At 43.3% G+C, this 22,167-nt stretch overlaps 1 protein-coding gene across 1 annotated transcript in view; it reads right to left on the bottom strand.

Moving 5' to 3' along the window:
- PLXNB1 (plexin B1) overlaps window positions 1-5,717 on the bottom strand; it is a 76,125-nt gene extending 70,408 nt beyond the window's left edge. Inside the window, exon 1 of the mRNA XM_063291409.1 lies at window positions 4,596-5,717. Within this exon, the coding sequence (XP_063147479.1) occupies window positions 4,596-5,714 (1,119 nt within the window). The 5' untranslated portion in view covers window positions 5,715-5,717. The remainder of the gene's footprint in view (window positions 1-4,595) is intronic.
- Between the last annotated feature and the right edge of the window lie 16,450 nt (window positions 5,718-22,167).

Here is a 22,167-nt window from a genome sequence, read left to right as displayed (position 1 = left end):
CCATTACTAGGCTTCCCAAACCTTCTCTCTTTCAATTTAGGTGGGGGGGAAAAACAATGTTTTCTCACTTCTGCTGTTAAACAACTGGGAATCTGAAATTCTTGTCAATCTCATGCAATCAGCCAGAGGTGAAATGATAGAACCTAATTTACCATCCTCCCTGATTTATAACAAGCTGTTAAGCAGCTGGTTCTTCCCAAACAGCACACCATGGTGCTCTGTTTCTCCCCACCCCACCCCAGCCCCCCAAAAAACACTGGCCTGGGGCATCCATCGCTCTCAGTGTTATAACCAAGGGACTGTGGTCTGTTTATCTATGATTTGTAAATCCTGACTTGGTGCTATGTGTGAATGCAGTCACTGTAAATGCTCAGGGATGAGGGTTTTCAATGTGACACTTTTGAATAAGCATGTTGGCCCTTCCTGTTAGGTTCCTCCTCCTCCTCTGATGAGTTTTGGCTGGTCCTAGTTTTCTCGAAATCCTCCCTATTCACCCCTCACCTCTCTCCTAAGGGCAGGATGGATATTTGATGGAAACCCAGGCTTGGGAATCTGGATGCTGGCCAAGCAGCTGCAAAAGGGGGAGAGGGGAGGGTAGGTGGACAGGAAGATGCTTAAATCAGAGAAGTGACAAAAGAGGAAGTTTAACTCTTCCCTTGCCAGGAAGAACAGGAGTGGCAAGAAAGTAATTTTCTCATCATTTATCCTGTTTTCTTCTGCTCTGCCTCCCAATACTTGGGCAGATTTTTCCCATGCCCAGCTACCTGATGCTTTGAACTGGATGTGCCTGGACAAGAACTTGAGCCTTTTTTAATGTAGTGCAGAGAAGCCATGAAGAATAGGGCTGGGAAAGGGGGGGGGGGGTCCCCATTCAATTGTGCATTTGTCCTCAGAACTGGAAATTAGTTGACCCCTGAACTGATGAGGCAGCTCAGCATTTTCCAGTTTAAAACATTCTGTCCAGGACAGATGAAGGAAGAAAAGCCGGGTTCACACAATATAACTTCTCCAGCTCATTGCCAAAACATGTGGCAATAGCCGTGTGTGAGCACGGCCCCCCATAAAAAGAGGTACCCATAATGGCTATAATAGCTCCTCCTATATAGAGCCTCCTGCTATAAACATCTCCACCCATAACCATTTATGTTTCTTTGACTACAAGGAGTGTGTTTTGAGGGAGAAGGAGAGAGAATTATTTCTGAATTATTTGATTTTGGCATTTGAAATAACAATTTAGAGGTTCAATTTATAGCACAAGCACAAAAATAAAACAATCCATGCAGAGTTTAAATTGCTGATTATTCTCTTGTGCAATGAAGTTAATTATGATGCTATGCATTTCTGTTTAGTACTGCTACTACAGCAATTACAAAATTAAATGTCTGTGATGTGCAAAAGTGTCATAGTAAAGGCAGCATCCACCTGAGTCAATTAAAAGATGTGCCCTTGTGAATTACCTTCCTCCACATCCAGCTGAGTATTGAAATATTTTTCTTTTGCATTTTCAGAATCAATCTAGGAGAACCAGGGCTTTGGAAGGAAGGGTGTCTGTCTAACAAAGAAGGCCAAGAAGCAAGATTTTAGAAGAAACGGCCTCTGGCATAGAGGGAAGGCAGGACCAATGAAGAGGCGAGGAAAGCTTTAATCTCATATATCTCCTTGGGATCTCAAATCAGGCAAGATCACCGTTTCTTCTTGTGTGGCAGTCCTGATCAAGTTTGCTGCTTTGGTGTTGCTAATGCAGTTTGTCTTCTCCCCAGCTGGCCAGTGGCAAAAAATAGGCTCCAGTTATGCAGACAATGTTTAAGGGGCCAGGTACACCCCACCCCTTACCCTCCTGTGCCTGACAGGATGTAAAATGACAGCAACACACCTGGAAAGGGATCTTGGGTTTGTGACAGCTAGCTTGCTGAGATGTCAGGCTAGTGTGGCTGCTGTGAAGAGAAGCCACATTCTATACCAGAGAGGAGGAACATTAAGAAATGGGTCCAGAACAAAAGGGCCATGTTCCTAACGCTTTCAAACAAATCCATCTTGTAAGCACACTTAATTCTTGGCCTCAAAGGTAATACTATTACACTGGAAAAGCTACAAAAGGATGCCATCAAAATACTCAACTCCCTTAGAAACACTTGGGTGTAGAGAGGCATGGTATAGAATACCGGAATCGCAGAGTTGGAAGAGACCCTAGAGGTCATCTGATCCAGCCCCTGCTCTGCACAGGAGACACTAGAGCAGTGTTTTTCAACCTCGGCATCTTTAAGATGTGTGGACTTCAACTCCCAGAATTCCCCAGCCAGCCATGCTGGCTAGGGAATTCTGGGAGTTGAAGTCCACACATCTTAAAGTTGCCGAGGTTGAAAAACACTGCAGTAGAGCATCTCTGACAGACGAGCAACTGCAGTGCCCAAAATTGGACCCAATACTCCAAATGGGATCTGAGCAGGGCAAAATAGAGTGGAACCATTACTTTCCATCAATTAGACTCTATGCAGCTGCTCATGAACCCTAAGATAACATTTGCCTTTTTAGCAGCTGCATCACGCTCTGGCTCACGATTAACTTGTGGTAGGCAAGCTTCTCTCCCTCTCTTATCAAGTGAAGTTGAATTATGAGAGATTCTGAACGGGCAAGAAGAAGGCCTTTACTTGGCACATTAGTCAAACTGCAGAAGCCTGGACAGTTTTAAAAGGGGGTTAGAAAAATTAATAGACATAAAGCTGTCAGTACTCATGATAGCTATACACCTCCTCCAGTGTCAAAAGCAATATGCTTCTCAGTGCCAAATGCTCAGGAGCGCAAGAAGACAAATGCTTTTATATTGAATCACGTCTATTTTGGTCTGTTACCTCCATCACAAAAACAGAATTCTGGACTTCATCCACCTTTGTACCAGTTTTAGTATCTCTTTCTCTGGGATCAACAAAGCAGATCATTCATAAGCTAGATCGGGAGTGACCTGTGTGCTGAATCAGACCCCCAGCATCTATCAGTGACGAGTGACCGATTCTAAGCTGGCTGGCCAGCCGCCATCCAGTCTTCCCAACAGAAAGTGGCCTATGAGTTCCCTCTGGGAACCAACGGGATAGTGCAGCTGAATGGTAGTCATAAATCCTAGGCATATTGTGCTGAGTTCGGTTCAGCCTCTTGAGCAAGTTCTTTAAAAAAACAGAGCAGCCAAGGGGAACCACATGAGAGTCCTATCCGCCTTCTAAGTTAAGTCTATGAGTCCGGCAAGCACACCAATAGAGACTGCTCCATAGGAGAGCATGCTTTCCTTACCACTGGTGAGCCTCTACGGGATAATGGAGACGTTAAAGAATATCATTTGTCCTATCAAAAGGTAATCAACCCAGAGTTCTCACTCAAGGCACAAATGACCAGGCTCAAATTACCCTATTTTGGACACCTTCTGCAAAGACCTAGCTCTCTAGAGAAGGCTCTAATGCTGGGAAAGATGGAAGGAAAGAGAAGAAGAGGACGACCAGCAGCATGGGGGGTGGACTGTTACAGTGGTGAAGGGTGCGCTGTTGGGAGACCTGAAAGACCAAGTTAGGGACAGATCGTCATGGAGAAAATCTATCTACTTGATGGCACAAAATCAATCAATCAATCCATATCAAAAAGTAATTCTGTTTTCAAGTCTTCCAGCTGGCCAGTGCTCCTCTTGACTCTGAAGGGGAGGATGGCGGACAACAAAAAGGTGGGCATCACCATGGTTTTAAGTGCCAGAGCCGATTTTCCTTCTATGAGATGATGGAAGGAGTACTATGAGGAGACAGCAGGGAAAATCCAGCCCTGTGTGCAGAGTAAAATTGTTAACAGCGCAGAGTCTGTTATGATGCTGATAAAACTACTTTAGTCTGGATCAGCTTAACACGCAGCCCCCAAAGGCCTTGGGTTCCCCCCCTCACAAATTGGTACCAAATTATACCTTTAATATGACGGAGGGGGGACATGAATGCATGCATGACCAGAAAGTAATCATTATCAGCTGTTTATTTTTAATTACACTTAAAAGAAAAAGAAAGAAAAATCGTCATGAGGAAACTGGGAGGCAGGAGTAGATACATTCACCAACTTGAGTTGATCAAGTATAAATAAATAAACAAACAAACAGGTGGGATAAAAGTCTAATCATCATCATCATCATCAGTATTCCTTCCTAGTTTTTGAAGTGTATCCCCCAGCAAACTTCTTAAAGGTCATGGGGGATCATCAGCTTGGAAAACAATGTGACTGGAAATTATGGAAATGCCTGAATGACAAATTGCCTGGGAATCCCATCTGAATCCACGCACAGAAGGAAACCTTCTGAATTCCATGCACAGGGTGTACCAAAAGGGAGGCCCCAAAGGCCAATCACAATATGTTTTATTAATTTTTTTTACCAGAGAAAATGTTAGTGTACTTAGGATGTTCAAAGGTTATGAGTCAAACAAATAAGGAAATATTTAGAAGAAAATGGCAACCAATTCAAACATTTAATATAATTGATACAACAAATTTCCATGAGCCCTGCCTTCAAGTATGGGCCCTGGCTTTTGGTACACCCTGTACAGATTTACACACAAATGCAATGAATGTGCACTTACCGCTGACAGCTGGACGCAGCTAGAGCTGACATCGTATTCTATATAGGCCACCTCCCTGCCATCCTCCGTTTTCCCGTCCTTGGTATAACAAAGGTCCCTGGTCTGAGTTATGAAGCGGTCTACTTCCTCCATTGGATAAACACAGAGTGCAGATTCTTCACTCAGCTTCCCCAGAGAAGCCTGCCAGGCAGAAAAGGTCACAAAAAGCGCATCTCCAACTTCTCCTTCTCCCCCTGCCTGCGCAACATAGGCGGCCTGCAAGAGGCTGTAGGTCTTCTCTTGGTTCCTGCAGACCAAGGGCAGCTCCACATAGGAGTAATAGTGGGAGTCATCCAGACAGATTCTAGAAATGTAGGTCTTGTACTCACGGGACTGCGACTTGAGATCACGCCGGTAGAACAGGAAGTAGACACTGGAACCATGAGTGAAGGATTTGACAAAATGGTGGCTATATTCTGAGAGTCGACCCACAGCCAGCTTTGCTGTTTCCTCGTAGGAAAAGATGGAGTGGGAGTCCGGCCCTGGCACCTCTCCTGGGTGGGCCCTGAGATTGCGAGTTGTAATGGGGGGAATGCTGCCTCCGACGCCCCGACTGGTGTATCCTCGGCCAACAAACAGAAGTGGCACATTTTCTTTGGAGTATCCTACCAGCCCCACGGTGGAAATGTTGGGGTCATTTGCTACGACATATTGAGTGTCTCCTGGTGTCCGGGGTTGGAAGAGGACATGTTTAATGAAGCCGAGACTCCTCTTCTCACAGATCCCCTGCCATACACTGCCGCAAACAATGAGTTCCTTCTCCAGCGAGTTGATCAGCAGGAGTTTGTTATAGTTGTCTGTCTCCTGAGCTTGGGGACAGTCCTGCTTGAAAACAGGAGGAAGACAATCCTTGCTGTCCAAGATTGGACCCACGGAAACTGCTTCTTCCATCACCAGGCCTGGGGTCAGCTGAAAAAGGAAGTTTGTAGCCCCCAGATATAGAGTCCCAGAATCAGGATCCATAATCAAGTGAATAAATTTGGTGGCATTGTGTGAAAAGGTGGCATACTGTAGTTCCTGTGGAATCGCTGGCCCCAGGAAACACAGAACAGGGAGAAGGAATGGCCCCAGAGGCATCATACTTATCCTACAAGAGAGAAAATGACAAAGGTATGGTTTATGTTTTGAAATTTTACATATCATAAAGAGGCTGTGAGATTGAAAAATTATTTCATAAAGTAATATCCAAATTCTATTCTGCATTTCCATAAACGATCAAAGGAGATTATGGTCATTCCTCAGTTTCTGTGTATTATCTGCCATCTCCTTGGAGATAAATCTCCTTGGGGCATCTTAAGAGGAAAGAAGAATATAAATGTAATCAATACAATTTAACAGATATAAATGTAATTATTATTGCTACACTCTATGCCCTAAAACACAATTCTTTCAAAGCCGGAGAATTAAGACCATACCATGTGCAATTCTTATCTTGGCAGTAGTAATTCAAAACAGATTATAATGTTCATATCTAACTACATCCTCCACATATTGGAGCAATATAATCAACAAAGTATGTGGGAGAGAGCAATTATCAAGCTGCATACATTAGTGTTTTCCTGAAAAAGTCATAAGCATAGTTTCACCACCTATTCTCCACTACTAAAGTGTATGTCTAGTAATTAGTCCCGCATGGAGTTAGAGAAGTTAAGAACAATTGCTGAAGCACATTCATATGTGAATGATGACATTTGCATATTTTCTATTGAAAGGGTGTATGGTAGATATATTTTATTTATTCTACAAATGGGATGGGCAGTCTCTGGAGGGGAATCACACAATAATTTCACTCTTAATTTTTAGAAAGAGTAGGGCAATGATGCAAAGGGGTAAACCTCGTAAGTGGGGTAGATTTTTTCTTTTTCACCTGAATACAAGATTCTTTTTCTCTCTTTCTAACTATATGCAATGCACTAATAAAATCTAAACTTCCAAGATAAACAGGAAAGGATCAGAGCCAATAAAGTCTAGGCCAGGGTTTCTCAACCAGGGTTCTGTGAGAAGTCACTAGGGTTCCCTGGGAGATCACAACTTATTTTAAAAATTATTTCAAATTCAGGCAGCTTCACATTAAAGAGGTAAATTTCATTCTTTATTTTTAGTTTAAGAACCTTGTCCGTGCATATATACAGGCCTACCCATGAAATGAATATAATGATTTTGTAACTTCTGGCCTACATTTGAGCCTGAATGTGCAGGGGTTCCCCAAGGTCTGAGAAATATCTCAAGGGTTCCTCCAGGGCCAAAAGGTCGAGCAAGGCTGGTCCAGGTCCAACTAGCCATCAGTTAACCACCGCTGTGTACAGCCAAGGAGTTTTGAACCAACATTTGCAGAGCCAGTGAAGGTGCAAGGAAACCAGGGTGGTCTTGCTCTACAACTACTGTTCCCATCCCCCCCAACTTTGGCTCTGCTGGCTAGGGCTGATGGGAACTGAACTCCAACATCTTGAGGGCCACCGAGCCCTCGACCTCTGTCCCCACAGTCCCCCATCTCTGTCCTTTAAAGTGAACCAAACAGTTGGGTTCACACAACATACTGAACACAATAAAGCCCAAAAGATGCTCTGTCTGCATAACATGCTGTGTCTGAAAAATTGTTCTAATATAGCATCATGACTGCATTCTCTAAAGTGGGTCATGACCCACACACCCTGGGAATTGCAAGCAATTTAGAGGGGACACAATTAAAAAAAAAATTGCCTTGCTGAGACAAAGCAGCAGCACTGTCAAAATTCATTTCAGGCTTTTCTCTCAGCTTTGCCTGCACAAGCTTGCAGTGTGCAGTTGCAGTACTGCAAAGTTTGAGAAACTCTGTGATACAGTATACACAAATTAAAATTTTATTAATAAACGTATCTGGTACGCTTATTTCTTGCCCAGCCCTAGCCCCAGTGAAATCATGACTTTTATTCATGGAAGAGTCACACAAATTCATTTGTCATTTAAAGGGGTTTAAAGTTTGATAATCCCTATTCTGATGCGATGGTCTGGTGCGCACAACTTGTTATGACAGTGCTTGGATTCACACAACTCACCGAATGACAAACCACCTAACCTCATTTCATTCTAGTTTAGTATGTTGTGCAAATCCAACCACTAAGTCAGGGTTATGTTAAGGACCAAAAGATAAGAAAGTGAAATACTCTAAGAGACTCTACTGAATAAGAAAGCAATTTACTCAATAAGGCAGGAGGGGTTTGCCAGAAAACGAAGAAGGCTTCCCAGGAGGAAGGAAACTTGGGGTTCTCAGCCATCTAGCTTTGCAAAAATGAGTCCTGCAGACAATAGTTCCAGGTCTGTGCAGGGGAACAATGCCACGTACCCTCCCCACTCTTAATCCATCTCTATGGAAACTGCCCATCAAGGCGTGAAGGGTCCATGTGGCCAGGATGGTGAAAGCAGAGTCCAGGGCTCAAGTTCCAATGGGGAATGCCTCCTGGGGCAGCCAGAACACTTGGCCTTTTCACACACTCAGCTTGGCCAGGAGGACAAGCTCTATCAAAAAAGAGGCTGGACGCAGCTTTCACAGCCTGATGAGGAACAAGCTGTCCATGCCAAGCCTCCTTCTTTCAAGTTGTTTTGCTGGATCCTGGGTCCACTGATACAGTAAATAAAAGCTTTCAGTTCAGAAGAAATTCATGGTCATACCTCCAAGAGTTTTCTTCTCCCTCACCTCCAACAGGAATATTAATATCTAAGCTTCTGAGATGTAGTTAACAGGGTTGTACGATCAGTTTTGATTGCAAAATAGTGCTTCAGAGCACATGGGAGCATTAATGTAGTAACTATATCCAACTCTTTAAAGCAGCCATGTCTTTTCAGAGACCTCCACAACTGTAGAAGCTTAAGACACTGCTACTTTAAAGAGTTGCAGGCTGGGGTTCCATTCACACTCTTGTCTCAGTGCTCTGAAATATTTTTAGAGAATTTAATCTGAAACACTTCTCAGGCCTGTAATTCAATTCCCCAACAGAAGTACACAAATTTGAACCATTTACTTGTGGTTTGTGACTGGTTCATACCTGTAAATCAGCTGTAATTTTGCCTATATGATTCACTACCCATGTCCCACCATAGATCTAGGAAATTAAAGATATAAGTTGATACTGAATGGTTTTGATATATTCTGCTCCAATTTTTGCAATGTGAAACTGCTTAAATGCTGCAATATGAAAAATGCTGTGGAAATACTGGACACAAGAGCTACTCCACCTTTCCCCACAGTACAACTAACCACAAGGCAATTTTACAAACTCCCTTCATGCCTAAAGACAGCTTTGCCTGTAGTGTAAAGGGCTGTTCTTTGAGAAAATCAAGTATCAGGTCCCTTGGGGGCTCAGAAAACCAGTTTCACTGTTCTTTTCCTTCTGCTCATTCTGTCCACACAGTGATGATTGACTGCTAAAACCATTGAAATTGCTGGCCACGATACAGTAATTGGGTAAGTCACACATTATATTTCTTCAAAAACTGCTTTAGAATTTCTACCGGGATGTCAAAATTACTTAATTAACGAAAATAAAATTATAAGGAAAAAAGCGTTATATTAGTGCAGGATATGCATTGAATGAAAGGGAATATCCCAATAGAAATTCCATGCACTGCCATATTCCCTTTGCTGTACAGGTAGACCCTGTTTACAGATCGTTCAACGTTACAACAGTGCTGAAAAAGTAACTTTCTGACCAATCCTAGCATGACCAGTCCTCACATTTATGACCGTCACAGTGTCCCCACAGTCACGTGATCGCCATTTGCACGCTTCACAACTGGCTTCGGACAAGCAGAGTCAATGAGAAGCCAGCAGTAAAATCACAAGTCACAGTCACACGATGTCTCACTTAATGACTCACTGTGATTTGCTTAATGAATGCAGCAGAAGTGAGCCCATCACAGTCATGTGATGGTGATGTTTCACTTAGTGACCACGTCACTTATCAGCAGAGTTGCCGGTCCCAATTGCGTTTGCTAAGTGAGAGCTAACTGTATGCTCTTCTGTCCATTGTTTGGATCTGCAAAGTGTAGGATAGATTCTGCTCTGCTAACACTCTCTCAACCTTCTCAGGGGCAACATCAAAATTGGGAATCCCAACTTTAGGAGACCAGGCAAGGGCTCTCTGCTGGCACATCACCACTTGATTAAGATTCTCCGATTCTCCACCCTCCTTCATTCCACAAGCTGAACACAATTTACTTCAAGCAGTCTTGCCTACAGTATCTCCATCATTTTATTATTTAATTGGGGGGAGGGGGGTTTTGTACTTCTTTAAAATCCTTCAAAAGATTTTTTGTATTGATTTTCCCTGATGTTAGCCACTTTGGGTGACTGTGCATATTGGAAGGATGAGGTAATTTAATTAACCTATCAATCACTCAGCCCATATTCTTGGGATATCTCACACTTAGTAGACTAAGTTACATGTAAATATACTTTCAATTATATTCTTAAATCTCCCTTTCCCAGATATATCAATGGATCAAACCTGCATTTCTCAGGAAATAAGCTGGCATATTACCTTCATGGCACCTTTGCGCTCAGATGTGAAGGAAGGGAACAGAGTGCACTGATTATTTGTTAGTTTAACAACCAGTATTTTTTAAGCTCTAAAATCCAGCTCCATATTTCAAATAAGTAAGCAAGATAACAGGACACTCGTGCTTACTGAAGCCAGGCTGGCACACTGCCTCGGAGATCCACATCACACACCCTGTTTAAGTGACTCAGACAGAGGCTCTTTTGTTCCAAGGGGATATTCTCAGAGGATATCAGAGTTTTCCTCCTCACAAAGCCATTGGGGATTCCTTCACTCACGTGAATTTCCCAGCTACTCTGCAATGGGGCTTGAAGCCTTCCTCCCTCCTGATGGTGGTGGGAGGAGGAAGGAGAGAGTGAGATGCATTTATAATAGCCAAACACTGAGGAGGTCCTGTTTACAGTACACCACCCTATAGAGCAGAGATGGCTTCCAAGTGACCCCCTCCTCAGATGTCAGGATGATTTTCCAGATGCTTTGAGAGGCAAAATAGTTGCATGAATGCTTCAGGAACTCATTTTACTACTTAGCTCCCCCCAAACAAACCAAAAAACTCTTAGATCCACTCACTAAAATCTATCATGTCCCCTAAGCAACAGCACAAAATAGTGTGTGTGTGTTTGTGTGTGTGTGTGTGTGTGTGTGTGTATGTGTGTGTGTGTGTGTGTGTGTGTATATATATACACATACACATATACCATATATATATAAAAAATTCCCTTCTCACCCTTATGGGTGGTATGTGTCTTCCTCAGCCTCGGGTCCTCCATCAAAGGCCTGGGAGTTTGAGGGTTCTGCGCAGGATCTCAGCTGTTCCTAGCACTGCACTCTTCTGGTCAGAGAGCTCTGAGGTTACTCCTGGGATCTGTTGGAGCCTCTCTCCCAGCTTGGGAGTCACAGCCCCAAGTGCCCCTACCACCACTGGGACCACTTTGGCCTTCACTTTCCACATCCTCTCTAGTTCCTCCTTCAGGCACTGGTCCTTCTCCAGCTTCTCATACTCCTTCTTCTTGATGTTGCTGTCACTTGGCACCACTACATCGATCACCACCGCTGTCTTCTGGTCCTTGTCTATTACCACTATCTCTGGCTGATTGGCCAGTACCTGCCTGTCTGTTTGGATCTGGAAGTCCCACAGGATAACAAGATAACATTTCATCTATCTTTACACAGCTGCAATGCTACCTGTTGTGTTCTTAGGAAACACAAAGGTTTTATTAAGCCTTTTTACCAGGCTTTATGGAAAAACAACTAAACCATCTTTGTTTTTCTTTCTTTCTCTTGGAGCTGGGCTGAATGAAAGGGACCTTGGTAAAGAAGCTTAGAGACAACAGGTTGTGGCAGAAAGTTGAATCTAACTGGTGCTACCTGAATGTGAAGAAGATGAAGATTCACACAAATGGACCAATAAACAATGTCACAATAAATGGAGAAGAAATTGAAGTCATCAATGATTTCATTCTACTTGGATCAACGTGCCAAGGGAAGTAGTAATCAAGAAATCAAATGACATATCGTGCTGGGAAAATCTGCCATCAAAGATCTATCTAAAGTTTTCAGAAGTAAATATGTCAGTTTAAAAACAAAGGTGCGTCTGACTCACGCCATGGTCTTCTCAATTGCCAGATATGCCTGTGAAAGCTGGGCATTAAAAAGGGAAGATAGAAGAAGAATTGATGCATTCAAATTGTGGTGTTGGCGAAGATCACTGAAAATACCATGGACTGCCAGAAGAACAAACAGATCAGTTTTAGAAGAAATACAGCCAGAATATTCCCTAGAGGCAAAGATAACTAGGCTTAGACTCTCATACTTTGGGCACACCATCAGGAAAGACCGATCGCTTGAAGAGGACATCACGTTTGGTAAAGTCGAGGGCCAGCGGAAAAGAGGAAGACCTTCAATGCGATGGATTGATACAATCACAGCAACAATGGATGCAAACATTGGGACAGTCAGGCGTATGGCGCAAGACCGAACAGCATTTCATTCTGCTATACACAGGGTCGCCATGAGTCGTAAACAACTTGACGGCAACCAACCACAACAACCTTTGATAGATAGATTTGGAGGGAGAGCAGCTTTGGAAAGAAGTCTCCCAATCTGGATTCATATTAACTTTCTAATAAATTGCATGGCAACAAGGCTAAATTCAAGTTTCCAAATCCTTTTATACTGTTTTTTAAATTCCTTAAATCTACCAGCACCCGTAATTGTGAACACACAACAAGGTGAATTGTCCACAGTTATTTGGAAAGCATTATTAACAAGTCCAAGCAGCTGGAGACAGAAAAATGTCTCCTGCCTTCAAAGAAGTAATTATCACCTCTAATTCCATAGCATTAATAGCTACCTGTGAAGGTTTCAAAGACTGTACTTTGCAAAGGTTTATCCCATCAACAAAATAGAAAGAAAAACAGTCACAAATATTTGGCAGAATTGAAGATGCTTAAAAGTTTAGCTCTAGCAGAGGGCAAAGCAGGAGAAAATTGATATGACATGATACGGACTGTTGCCAAGAAGGCAGTACGAGAAGAGAAGACAATAAAGACCAGGAAAGAAAATGGAGAAAAGAGGATATGAGGGAAGATATAAACTATGAAAGGTCACAGTATTGCTGCTTATTCTGACGGGAAACACATTTTCCGCGGACTCTGAAGAATACAGCACAAAGCAGCTTTGGAAAAACAATCAGAAGCTCATGGAATTGCCGTAAATGGAGTTGTAAGGCCACTGGCCTGGTCTACAAAGCAGCAGATCATATGGAAGAACTCCTAAACTGGGTTGCTTCCTATTGCACAGAAGGATCCCACAATCCTATTGTACCCTGCACTCATTAAAACATAACTTACGAAATGGACTTGAACCTCAAACTTGGTGGGCTTGTGTTCCATGTGCAGATAGAGCAGGGTTGGTTTCCATTTTCTGGAAGCAGGAAGCAGGCCTGGACTACCTTTCTGCCCCCAGAGCCTGCCTGCAGTGATCAGTGTGGGCTGGTCTCCACATATTAGGGAGCAGGTCCTGGGCAGGCTGGAGACATGGGCAGAGCCAACTTCCCCTTCACTTAGCACACACAACCTTTTGTCACGCTGTCTATCTGTCTGTCTATTTATTTTCTATCCCACCTTTATTATTTTTATAAATAACTCAAGGCAGGGAACTTATCTAATACTCCTTCTTCCTCCTATTTTCCCCACAACAGCAACCTGGTGAGTTGGGCTGAGAGAGAGGGACTGGCTCAAGGTCACCCAGCTGGCTTTCAGGCCTAAGGCGGGACTAGAATCCTCATACCACACCTGATTGGCTCTTGTGCTGAGAGAGAGGGACTGGCCCAAGGTCACCCAGCCAGTTTTCAGGCCTAAGGCAGGACTAGAATCCTCATACCATACCTGATTGGCTCTTGTGCTGAGAGAGAGGGACTGGCCCAAGGTCACCCAGCTGGCTTTCAGGCCTAAGGCGGGACTAGAATCCTCATACCACACCTGATTGGCTCTTGTGCTGAGAGAGAGGGATTGGCCCAAGGTCACCCAGCCAGCTTTCAGGCCTAAGGCAGGACTAGAATCCTCATACCATACCTGATTGGCTCTTGTGCTGAGAGAGAGGGACTGGCCCAAGGTCACCCAGCTGGCTTTCAGGCCTAAGGCGGGACTAGAACTCTCAGTCTCCTGGTTTCTAGCCCAGCACCTTCACCACTATACCAAACTAGCTCTCAATATACATGTCTTTGCACATGTATATCATAGATTACATGTGCAAACACACAGCCTACGATAAGAATCTTCTTAGTCCTGATAGATCAAGCCTGGGGTCCTTTTGCCCATATGATTCCTTCCCCTGTCACACCATAGAACTATCTAGGAAATTAAAGATATAGGTATTAACTTGTCTCCTGCAACTGCCTGACTAGTCCCTGAAGTTTTCGTGGCAAGATTTTCAGAAGTGGTTTGCCCTTTCCTCCTCCTTCCTAGGTCTGAGAGAGAGGGAATGGCGCAAAACCCCCCAGCCAGCTTCATATCTAACATGGGACTAGAACTCATAGTCTCCTGGTTTCTTGCCTGGTGCCTTAAGCACTACACCAAACTGGCTCAGCTGGGATCTTCTGTATGCTAAACATCTGCTCCACGCATATCCCACCCCAGCCAGGCACCTCCTTCTGTTTTGTGCTTTTCTCATTCCCAAGAGTATAATTTCTAAAGAAAGTGAACTATAGATTGGGCAAGTCTTGGTTAACAGCATAGTATCTTCTGCAAAAGAGACACTTACTTTCCCTAAATCCAAGCTGCTTCAGGATTTATTAATTTATTTATTGTTCACATTCATATGGCCACCCATCTCACACAAGGCGACTCTGGTGTGGATGGCAGGAGTTGCAATTTCACATCCTCTTTCATGAATTGTGTCTTGCGTTCTTCTCCTCCACCGAAAACTCTAATGCTGTTTTCCCTATTTATTTATTTATTTATTTATTTATTTGTCATATTTATATAGCCACTCATCTCACAGAAAAGTGACTCTAGGCAGTGCACAATAAGAAACAATAATAAAATCAAACATTAAAACAAGTACAATTAAAAGACATTGACAATATTATTAATGACAAGGCAGTCAAGAAAATTGATATTAAAAACAATGCAGCCATCTCATTAAATCACCATTTCCTTGAGACCCCCAAGCCTGCTGACACAGCCATATTTTGAGGGACTTCCGGAAGGATATCAAGGATGGGATCAATCTCACCTCAGGGGGGGATGATATTCTGAGAGCAGTCGCCACGGCAGAAAAAGCCAGTCTCCTGGGTCCTGCCAGATGAAACTCTTCCGCAGATGAGACCCACAGCATACCTCTTCTGCTGGACCTGGTGGGACGGGTAGATGGGATCAGGTGGAAGCAGTCCCTCAAATAACCTGGGCCCATGTTGTGAAGGGCTTTAAAAGTCAAAACCAGCACCTTGAATTGGACCCAGAAGCAAACCGGCAACTAATGCAGCTTGCAGAGCAGAGGTGTAACGTGTGCCATTCTAGGGGCACAGACAACTGCCGGCGCCATTGCATTTTGTACCAGCTGAAGCTTCTGGACACTGTTCAAGGGCCACCCCATGTACAGCACATTACAGTAGCCCACCTGGGAGGTGACCAGGGCATGAGTGACCGTGAGCAGAGCCTCCAGGTCCAGGAACGAGCACAAGTGACGCACAACACAAAGCTGTGCAAAAGCCCTCCTAGCCACGATTGCCACCTGCTTCTGATTGACAGAGAATCTCAACTGGGAATTGCTGTTAGTAAGTATACTGTATGTTCCTTCTGCTTATTTGGGAAGAGCAGTCCCTTTTGAAGCCTGTGCCTTACCCCCTAAACTCACCTTTAAAAGTGCACACCTTTAGTGAGACATCCTGCCCCACAACACACTCTGCTTCAAAACATTTCCCTGCTCTTAACGGGTGCTGACAGTGGCTCTGAGGTTATCCACACACTCTTTGCGATCCACCAGTAGATAGGTAGATAGTTATACAGGATGCACTGGCCATTTAGAATCAGTAGAGGAATCCAGAGAAAGATGGGGAGGCAAAGGCAAGATCAGACAGGGTTTATTTTGGTTTAAGCGTATCTTCTGCATACTATAAATGTCACGGAACAGCTTTGAGGACGGTAGATGAAAAGTGGAGTATTAATATATTAAATAAAACAGTTCAGATAAATCAGAGAATCCAGACTTTCTCCGCATACCAATCAGATTATTTAAAAAAAGTAGAACGTGCCATTTTCACTCGATAAGAATAGGCTTCCTAACTTTTGTTTACAACCTTCCGTCTTTCAGAAGTGTAGGTAGCAGAAACCTCTCCTTGCTCTATTGCCCTACATAGTTTCCAGCTGCTCTGGTAATCCAAGCATCATAATAGCCAGCAGAAAGGGATAGCGATGGATAATCTACACATGCATCTGCAAAGCTGTTGGGATTGGTTAGTCTGAATACTAGCTCCTCTGACCCTGAATTTTTCTCCTCTTGGCTATTCATCACTGGTATGTGTGTGTGTGTGGATTATAAAGATGGATAAACTTCAATAGTTTCTCCTTTGAAGTACTCATTAATTCTTCTTCATCAGGAAGATAATACTGCGCAGTTTATTTTCTTAGCTATTGTCCCCAAGGAAATTTCCCACCCTACATAGCTAAAATACCACTCCCACATTCAACGTATTTAATCTGGAGTGCAACAGAAGGCGATGAAGGATTTATTGCTTCTGCCGAAGAAGCCTGTATCACTTGTCAGGGAACAACTGAGCTGCAAAGGAGACTTGTTCGGCTACTTTTGATTAATTTTGTTTTAAAACTGGAATGTACATTAATTGGAATTGGATTGCCCTTCTCTGCTGCCTTTCTGTTCAAGAGGCAAAATGGGGAGAACATAAACATTCTTCTCATCTCTTCATCGCTACCAGAAATCCTAATCTCAGCTCTGCATTAAAAGATTGATTCCTCTTGCATTATTTGCTTAAGCCACCTCTCCTAAGCCGTATTGAATAGATGAGGAAATAGAGGATAATGCCTCCCTTTCCAAACTAGGTTTTATGTTATTAGTTAATAATCACAATCATACCTGATAACCAGAGGAGCAAGCAACAGACCAATGCCAGCCCTTCAGCATAATCTTCCCCAACTCAGTTCCCTCCAGATGTCTTGAGACTGGGAGTTCCAGTTTTAACACTTTTGGGGAACAGCAGGTTGGATATATTTCTAAAGGCTTTCCAAATGGTTATTCCTAAAGCTAAACGTGGTGAAGGCTGTTGATGCAGTTATGTTGGCATCTGGTGCTTCAAAAGTGTGACCTAGTTATTCCTATAGAGGCAAACCATTCCTATGCATGGTGTTACTTCTGTCCTAGAGCCCTATGAGTCTCTCTCTCTTTTCCATTTAAGACTAATTTGTTAATCTTTCTTTTCATCCCAGATACGTTCTAAGCTTTGTCCCTCTATTCTTTTAATGCTTCCCATTTTTCTTATTCCAGTTTGTTGGCTGAGTTCACACCACATTTCTAGGCTGGTTGCTGAATTAATTCGTTTTCTGAGTTTAGAAATAAAAAGGAAAAAAGAAGCAAAAGACAGAAGCAGAAAGTAGATAAACAGGGAGTTTACTAGCACAGGATTAGGTTAAAATTTTCAATATTTCATTAATTAGTTTAACTGAATGTACTATATTGTTCTAGAAACTATCAATCATTGCTAAACTCCAAGTACTATATGAATTTCAACAGTAATGTAAATCATAAAGTGAGATTAAGAATTGCGATAATTTTTATCTGAGCAATAAAGACTGTATGTTAAAACAGCAGTTCCCAACCTTTTTGGCACCAGGGACTGGCTTCACGGTCAATTTTTCCACGGAAGACAATTTTTCCATGGACTGGGGGTAGGGCATGGTTTCGGGATGATTCAAGCACTTCCTCTTTTTCCCGACCTTTTATTCTTTTTTCTTCGCGCCGTTTGGAGATAGCAGCCAATGGGCTTGCTTTCTCTGAAAGGAGGCGGAGCTCAGGCGGTAATGCAAGCGATGGGGAGTAGCTGTAAATACTCAGGCTGTAAATTCGCTTGCTTGCCCACCGCTCACCTCCTGCTGTGCGGCCCGGTTCCTAACAGGCCATGGACCAGTACCAGTCCACGGCCCGGGGGTTGGGGACCCCTGTGTTAAAAGAAATCCAAATTTCAGATCTAGTGATTGATTATGTGCCATTAAGTCATTGTCATCTCCAGCAGCCACACAGAGAGATCTTCTCCATGACAATCTGTCCCTAACCTGGTCTCTCAGGCCTTCCAATGGTGCCCCCATCTCCACTGTAGCTGAGTCCATCCACCTGGCTGCTGGTCATCATCTTCTTCTTCTCTTTCCTTCCACCCTTCCCAGCATCAGAGCCTTCTCCACAGAGCTGGGTCTTCACATCATGTGAAGTCTAAAGTAGGATGATGTGAGCCTGGTCATTTGTGCCTTGAGTGAGAACTCGGGTTGATTTGTTCGATGATCCATTTGTTTGTTTTTTTGGCTGTCCACGGTATTCTCAGGAGTCTTCTCCAACACTAAAGTTCAAAGTCTCTTGTCTGTTTGTTCCTTTACTGTTGAGGATTGATCCTAAAAGGCAGAAGCTATCCACCACTTTGATATCTTCACTGTCAATTCTAAGGCTGGTTGGTCTTCTTTATATTTAATTTTAGTCCCACTTTTTCACTGTGCTGCTTGACTTTTATTACTCAGACTTGCAGATCCTTTGCATTTTTGGCTATCAGGGCAGTGTCATCAGCATTGCACAGGTTATTGATGTTTCTTCCTCCAATTTTATAACCATGCTCATCTTCTTCCAATCCAGCTTCCCTTGATATATTCAGCATATACATTGAATAAATAAAGGGTGAGTATACAGCCTTGCCACGTTCCTTTGCCAAGCTGGAGCTAGTCTGTTTTGCCATGTTCTGTCCATACTGTGTTTCCTGCCCTGTACAGTATATAAGTTTCTCATGAGGAACAGGAGATGTTCTGGGATTCCTATTTTTCTGAGCACATTCACACAATGAAAGGCCTTTCTATAATCGATGAAGCACATATTGCACTGACTTCTTTTTGCTATTCTCTGGCATTCTGAATTATCCAGCATGCATCAGCAATTATGTCTTGTGTCCCTCAGCCTTTTCTAAAGCCAGCTTGAACATCTGATCTCTTTCTCCATGTAGGGCTCTAATCTGTGTTGGATGATCCTAAGTATAATTTTACTAGCATGTGAAACAGCTGGTTTCAATGGAATCCATGTGATCTGCCCCCAGTAGTGATATCTTCCTTAGCTCAGTTTTAAGAAAGAACATTAGAATACATTTGCCTCAGCCACCAACCTATCAAAATGTACAGTAAGGCTTTATCATTTTGGAAGGAAAGAGAGTGCATTTTAACTGCCAGCCTTCTTGCAAGCCACCTGGGACTATGATCCTTGCTTAATGACGGCAACAGGGAATGCCATGATTACCGTCACTAAGCAATGTGGTCACATGCCATCCCGCTTTACCACCACATTGCTTAACAATGGAAATTCTGGTCCCAATTACCACTGTTAATTGAGGACTACCTATACATTTCCTAGATTGCAGGACGTGAAATACAGTAATAGATTTAATCAAGGCACATTCTGACTGAAAACTAGGAAAAAAATCCTAACAGCAACTGGAATCAACTATTCAAAGAGAAGTCCCACCAAAGGCTCTATTGTCTGAGGTAAGGTTACAGGGAGCTACCATCTTCTTAGTAGTTGGATCACAGCTACTAAATACTGTCTCCTTGGATGGTGACGATGACGACGACGACGACGACGATGATAGGCTGCCCAACTCCACTGACTGGGTGGCTTAACAAATACAAAAAATAAAATAAAAAAATCGAACCCAAAAGACAGCATCATCTGGAGAAAGCAGTGACTAACTCTCCCCCTACACCAATAAAGATAAAAGCAGACAAAGAGGCCCCCCAAATACCCCCAGTCACCCCAGCTTGAGGGAAAAGCCATGTTTTTTAATAGTATTAACTTGAGAGTAATACAACTCTCTGGGGGGGTGCTGTTCTGCGGGGCAGATCCCCTGACAGAGAAGGCCGGCTTCCTGGGCCCTGCTGGGTGACGCTGCTTAACTGACAGGACCAGGAGTGAGCCAATTCTGTCCAATTCAGGCAGAAATCCATCCTGTTAATCCACAGGTAGATGAGCCACGATCTGTGGACCACATGCAGCCTCTGAATCCTTTTGCTGGCGGCCCCGACCACCCCCACAGCCTCCAGGATCAAGCTGCTGAAATTCAGCAGCAAGGCACCAAATTACAGAAGTGCCATTTTTTGCTATGCTGAGCTGTTTCTTAAGCTATCCGTTTTTAATGTTGATTTCTTTTTAATTGCTCTCAGTATTATTATTTACCGCACCTCTAACTGCATTATGTTCTTATGATGTATTTGCAAAATTACTATGTTGCTTAGTGTATTGTTGACAAAATAAGGAGTAACAGCCTTTGTCGGCAAAACAGTGCCAGGAGGGTGGTACAGATGGAGTGTGGCATTGCCCTGTGAGTTCTTGTCCTTTTGATAAAGTTCAGCTGTCACTTGTCCAGGCCTCCCAATTCCCTAAGTGGTCAACTACTCATTTCAATTGTAAATCTTTCCCATTTGGAAAACTACACTCAAGATGAGTAACTACCATTTAGAATTTGATGAGCTATTAATAGATGGCAAATAAAAAGCTTCCTGCTCATTTGGTGCCTAATAATATATTGCTGAGTGATGCCAGAGCTCATACCTTTTATTGCTCAAGGCAGCAAAGATTCAGTGTAACTGCGAATTATAGAAAAATAAGGCTAAAAGAAATAGTGGCGGCCCTTTGCTTCCCCAATTTCACTGAATGAGATTTGTTTAAACATCACAAGGGGAATCTTGCATGGATCCCTAGCCTATCTTAAGGATGTAGTCCTGTGATGGAGTTTAGTTCATTCAGTGCACTAAAATGAAAGTGATTGGGGAAGGGAAACTTTAATCACCCACGTGCTTATTTTAATTCACATATCTGTCCATTTTCATGGGAATGTGGGATCACTGAAGCTATCCCAGTGTACAGAAGAAATGCTTCAAACAGCCTCATGAAACCTGCTACCCTTAATATACATTGGCCTATGAGGCCTGCCGCTCCCATCTAGCACGACAGGCCAGGCCGGCTGAGCATGTGGGAAGATACAGTTTAACACATCTGGCAAACAGCAGGCTTGTAGACCATGCTACAAAGACCTACAGTATTCCTTCCCTAACGTAACAGCAGGAAATCTAAATTCAGCCCCTGGCTATATCCAAAATATACCCAGAATCTAAAAATATTATTCTTACTCCTGGGATTTCTTGTTACTGATATTAGAAGCTTGAAGAGGCAATTAGACAATGGAACCAACTGTCTAGAAAAGGGCTGTCTTCTTCTTGATGGAAGCATGAACAAAATGAGTATCTTTCTTCAACCTTGTGAATTCCAGATGTGTTGGATCCCAGTGGAAGTCCCAAACTATACCTAATGCAGTGTTTCTCAACCTTAGCAACTTTAAGATGGGTGGACTTCAACTCCCAGAAGTTGAAGTCCACCCATCTGAAAGTTGCCAAGGTTGAGATACATTGGACTAGAGAGTCATTGTTGTAGAAGGTAGGAGGGGAATATAGTCACCTTCACCCTTGACTTTCCAAATCTCTGGCTGGGGAATTCTGGGAGTTGAAGTCCACCCATCTTAAAGTTGCTAAGGTTGAAAAACACTGCCCTAATGTCTTTATCAAGGAGACAGATCATAAATATGTAGCTGGGTGCACCATCCACATAGGTTTTCCCAGTTTAACTCTCGGCACCTCCGCTTGAAGCTGGATTGCACAGCTCTTGTTAATCTAAGTGCCACCCCCCTGCCTCTGAGCATAGTGAATCAAGTTCCTGAATCTTGTTTCATTTCAGCAGCATCCTTGGTGTGTGTGCGTGTGCGCACACAAGACAAGCACAACTCAGGTCTCACCGCTTTGTGCATATATATATACAAAGAAGCAGGGCTTTGGCTGTATCACCGCGACTGCCCTGTCGCCTTTTTTCCACCCACCCCAGGTTTTGCTTCCATAGAAATTTAATTAAAACTATTCAGTTAATTGAATATACTGATCTCTAATAATTTTCCCTTTCTGCCCACAAATTAGAGGCAGCTTTAGAATGGGCTTGCATGAAATCCAGGGGCCTCAGGTTACCTCCCCATCCCAGTTTAAAGAATCTGGAAGAAGACAAGGGGAAAGGCCTTGCCTTAAACCACGGAGAGCTTGTGTCTCAGGCAGAGAGCACCATGCCAGAGGGGTGGATGGTGTGACACCATTTAAAGGAATTTACTATGAACGCAGAGGCCTGTTTTGTTTACAACTTCGTTGGTTCTGCTAGACACAGGGCGGCAAGCGGGGCATGTATGAAAATAATATAATGTATGT

Source organism: Candoia aspera, chromosome 2, assembly GCF_035149785.1.
Source record: "Candoia aspera isolate rCanAsp1 chromosome 2, rCanAsp1.hap2, whole genome shotgun sequence".
Taxonomy (NCBI): domain Eukaryota; kingdom Metazoa; phylum Chordata; class Lepidosauria; order Squamata; family Boidae; genus Candoia; species Candoia aspera.
This window is presented reverse-complemented; position numbering and strand designations above follow the sequence as displayed.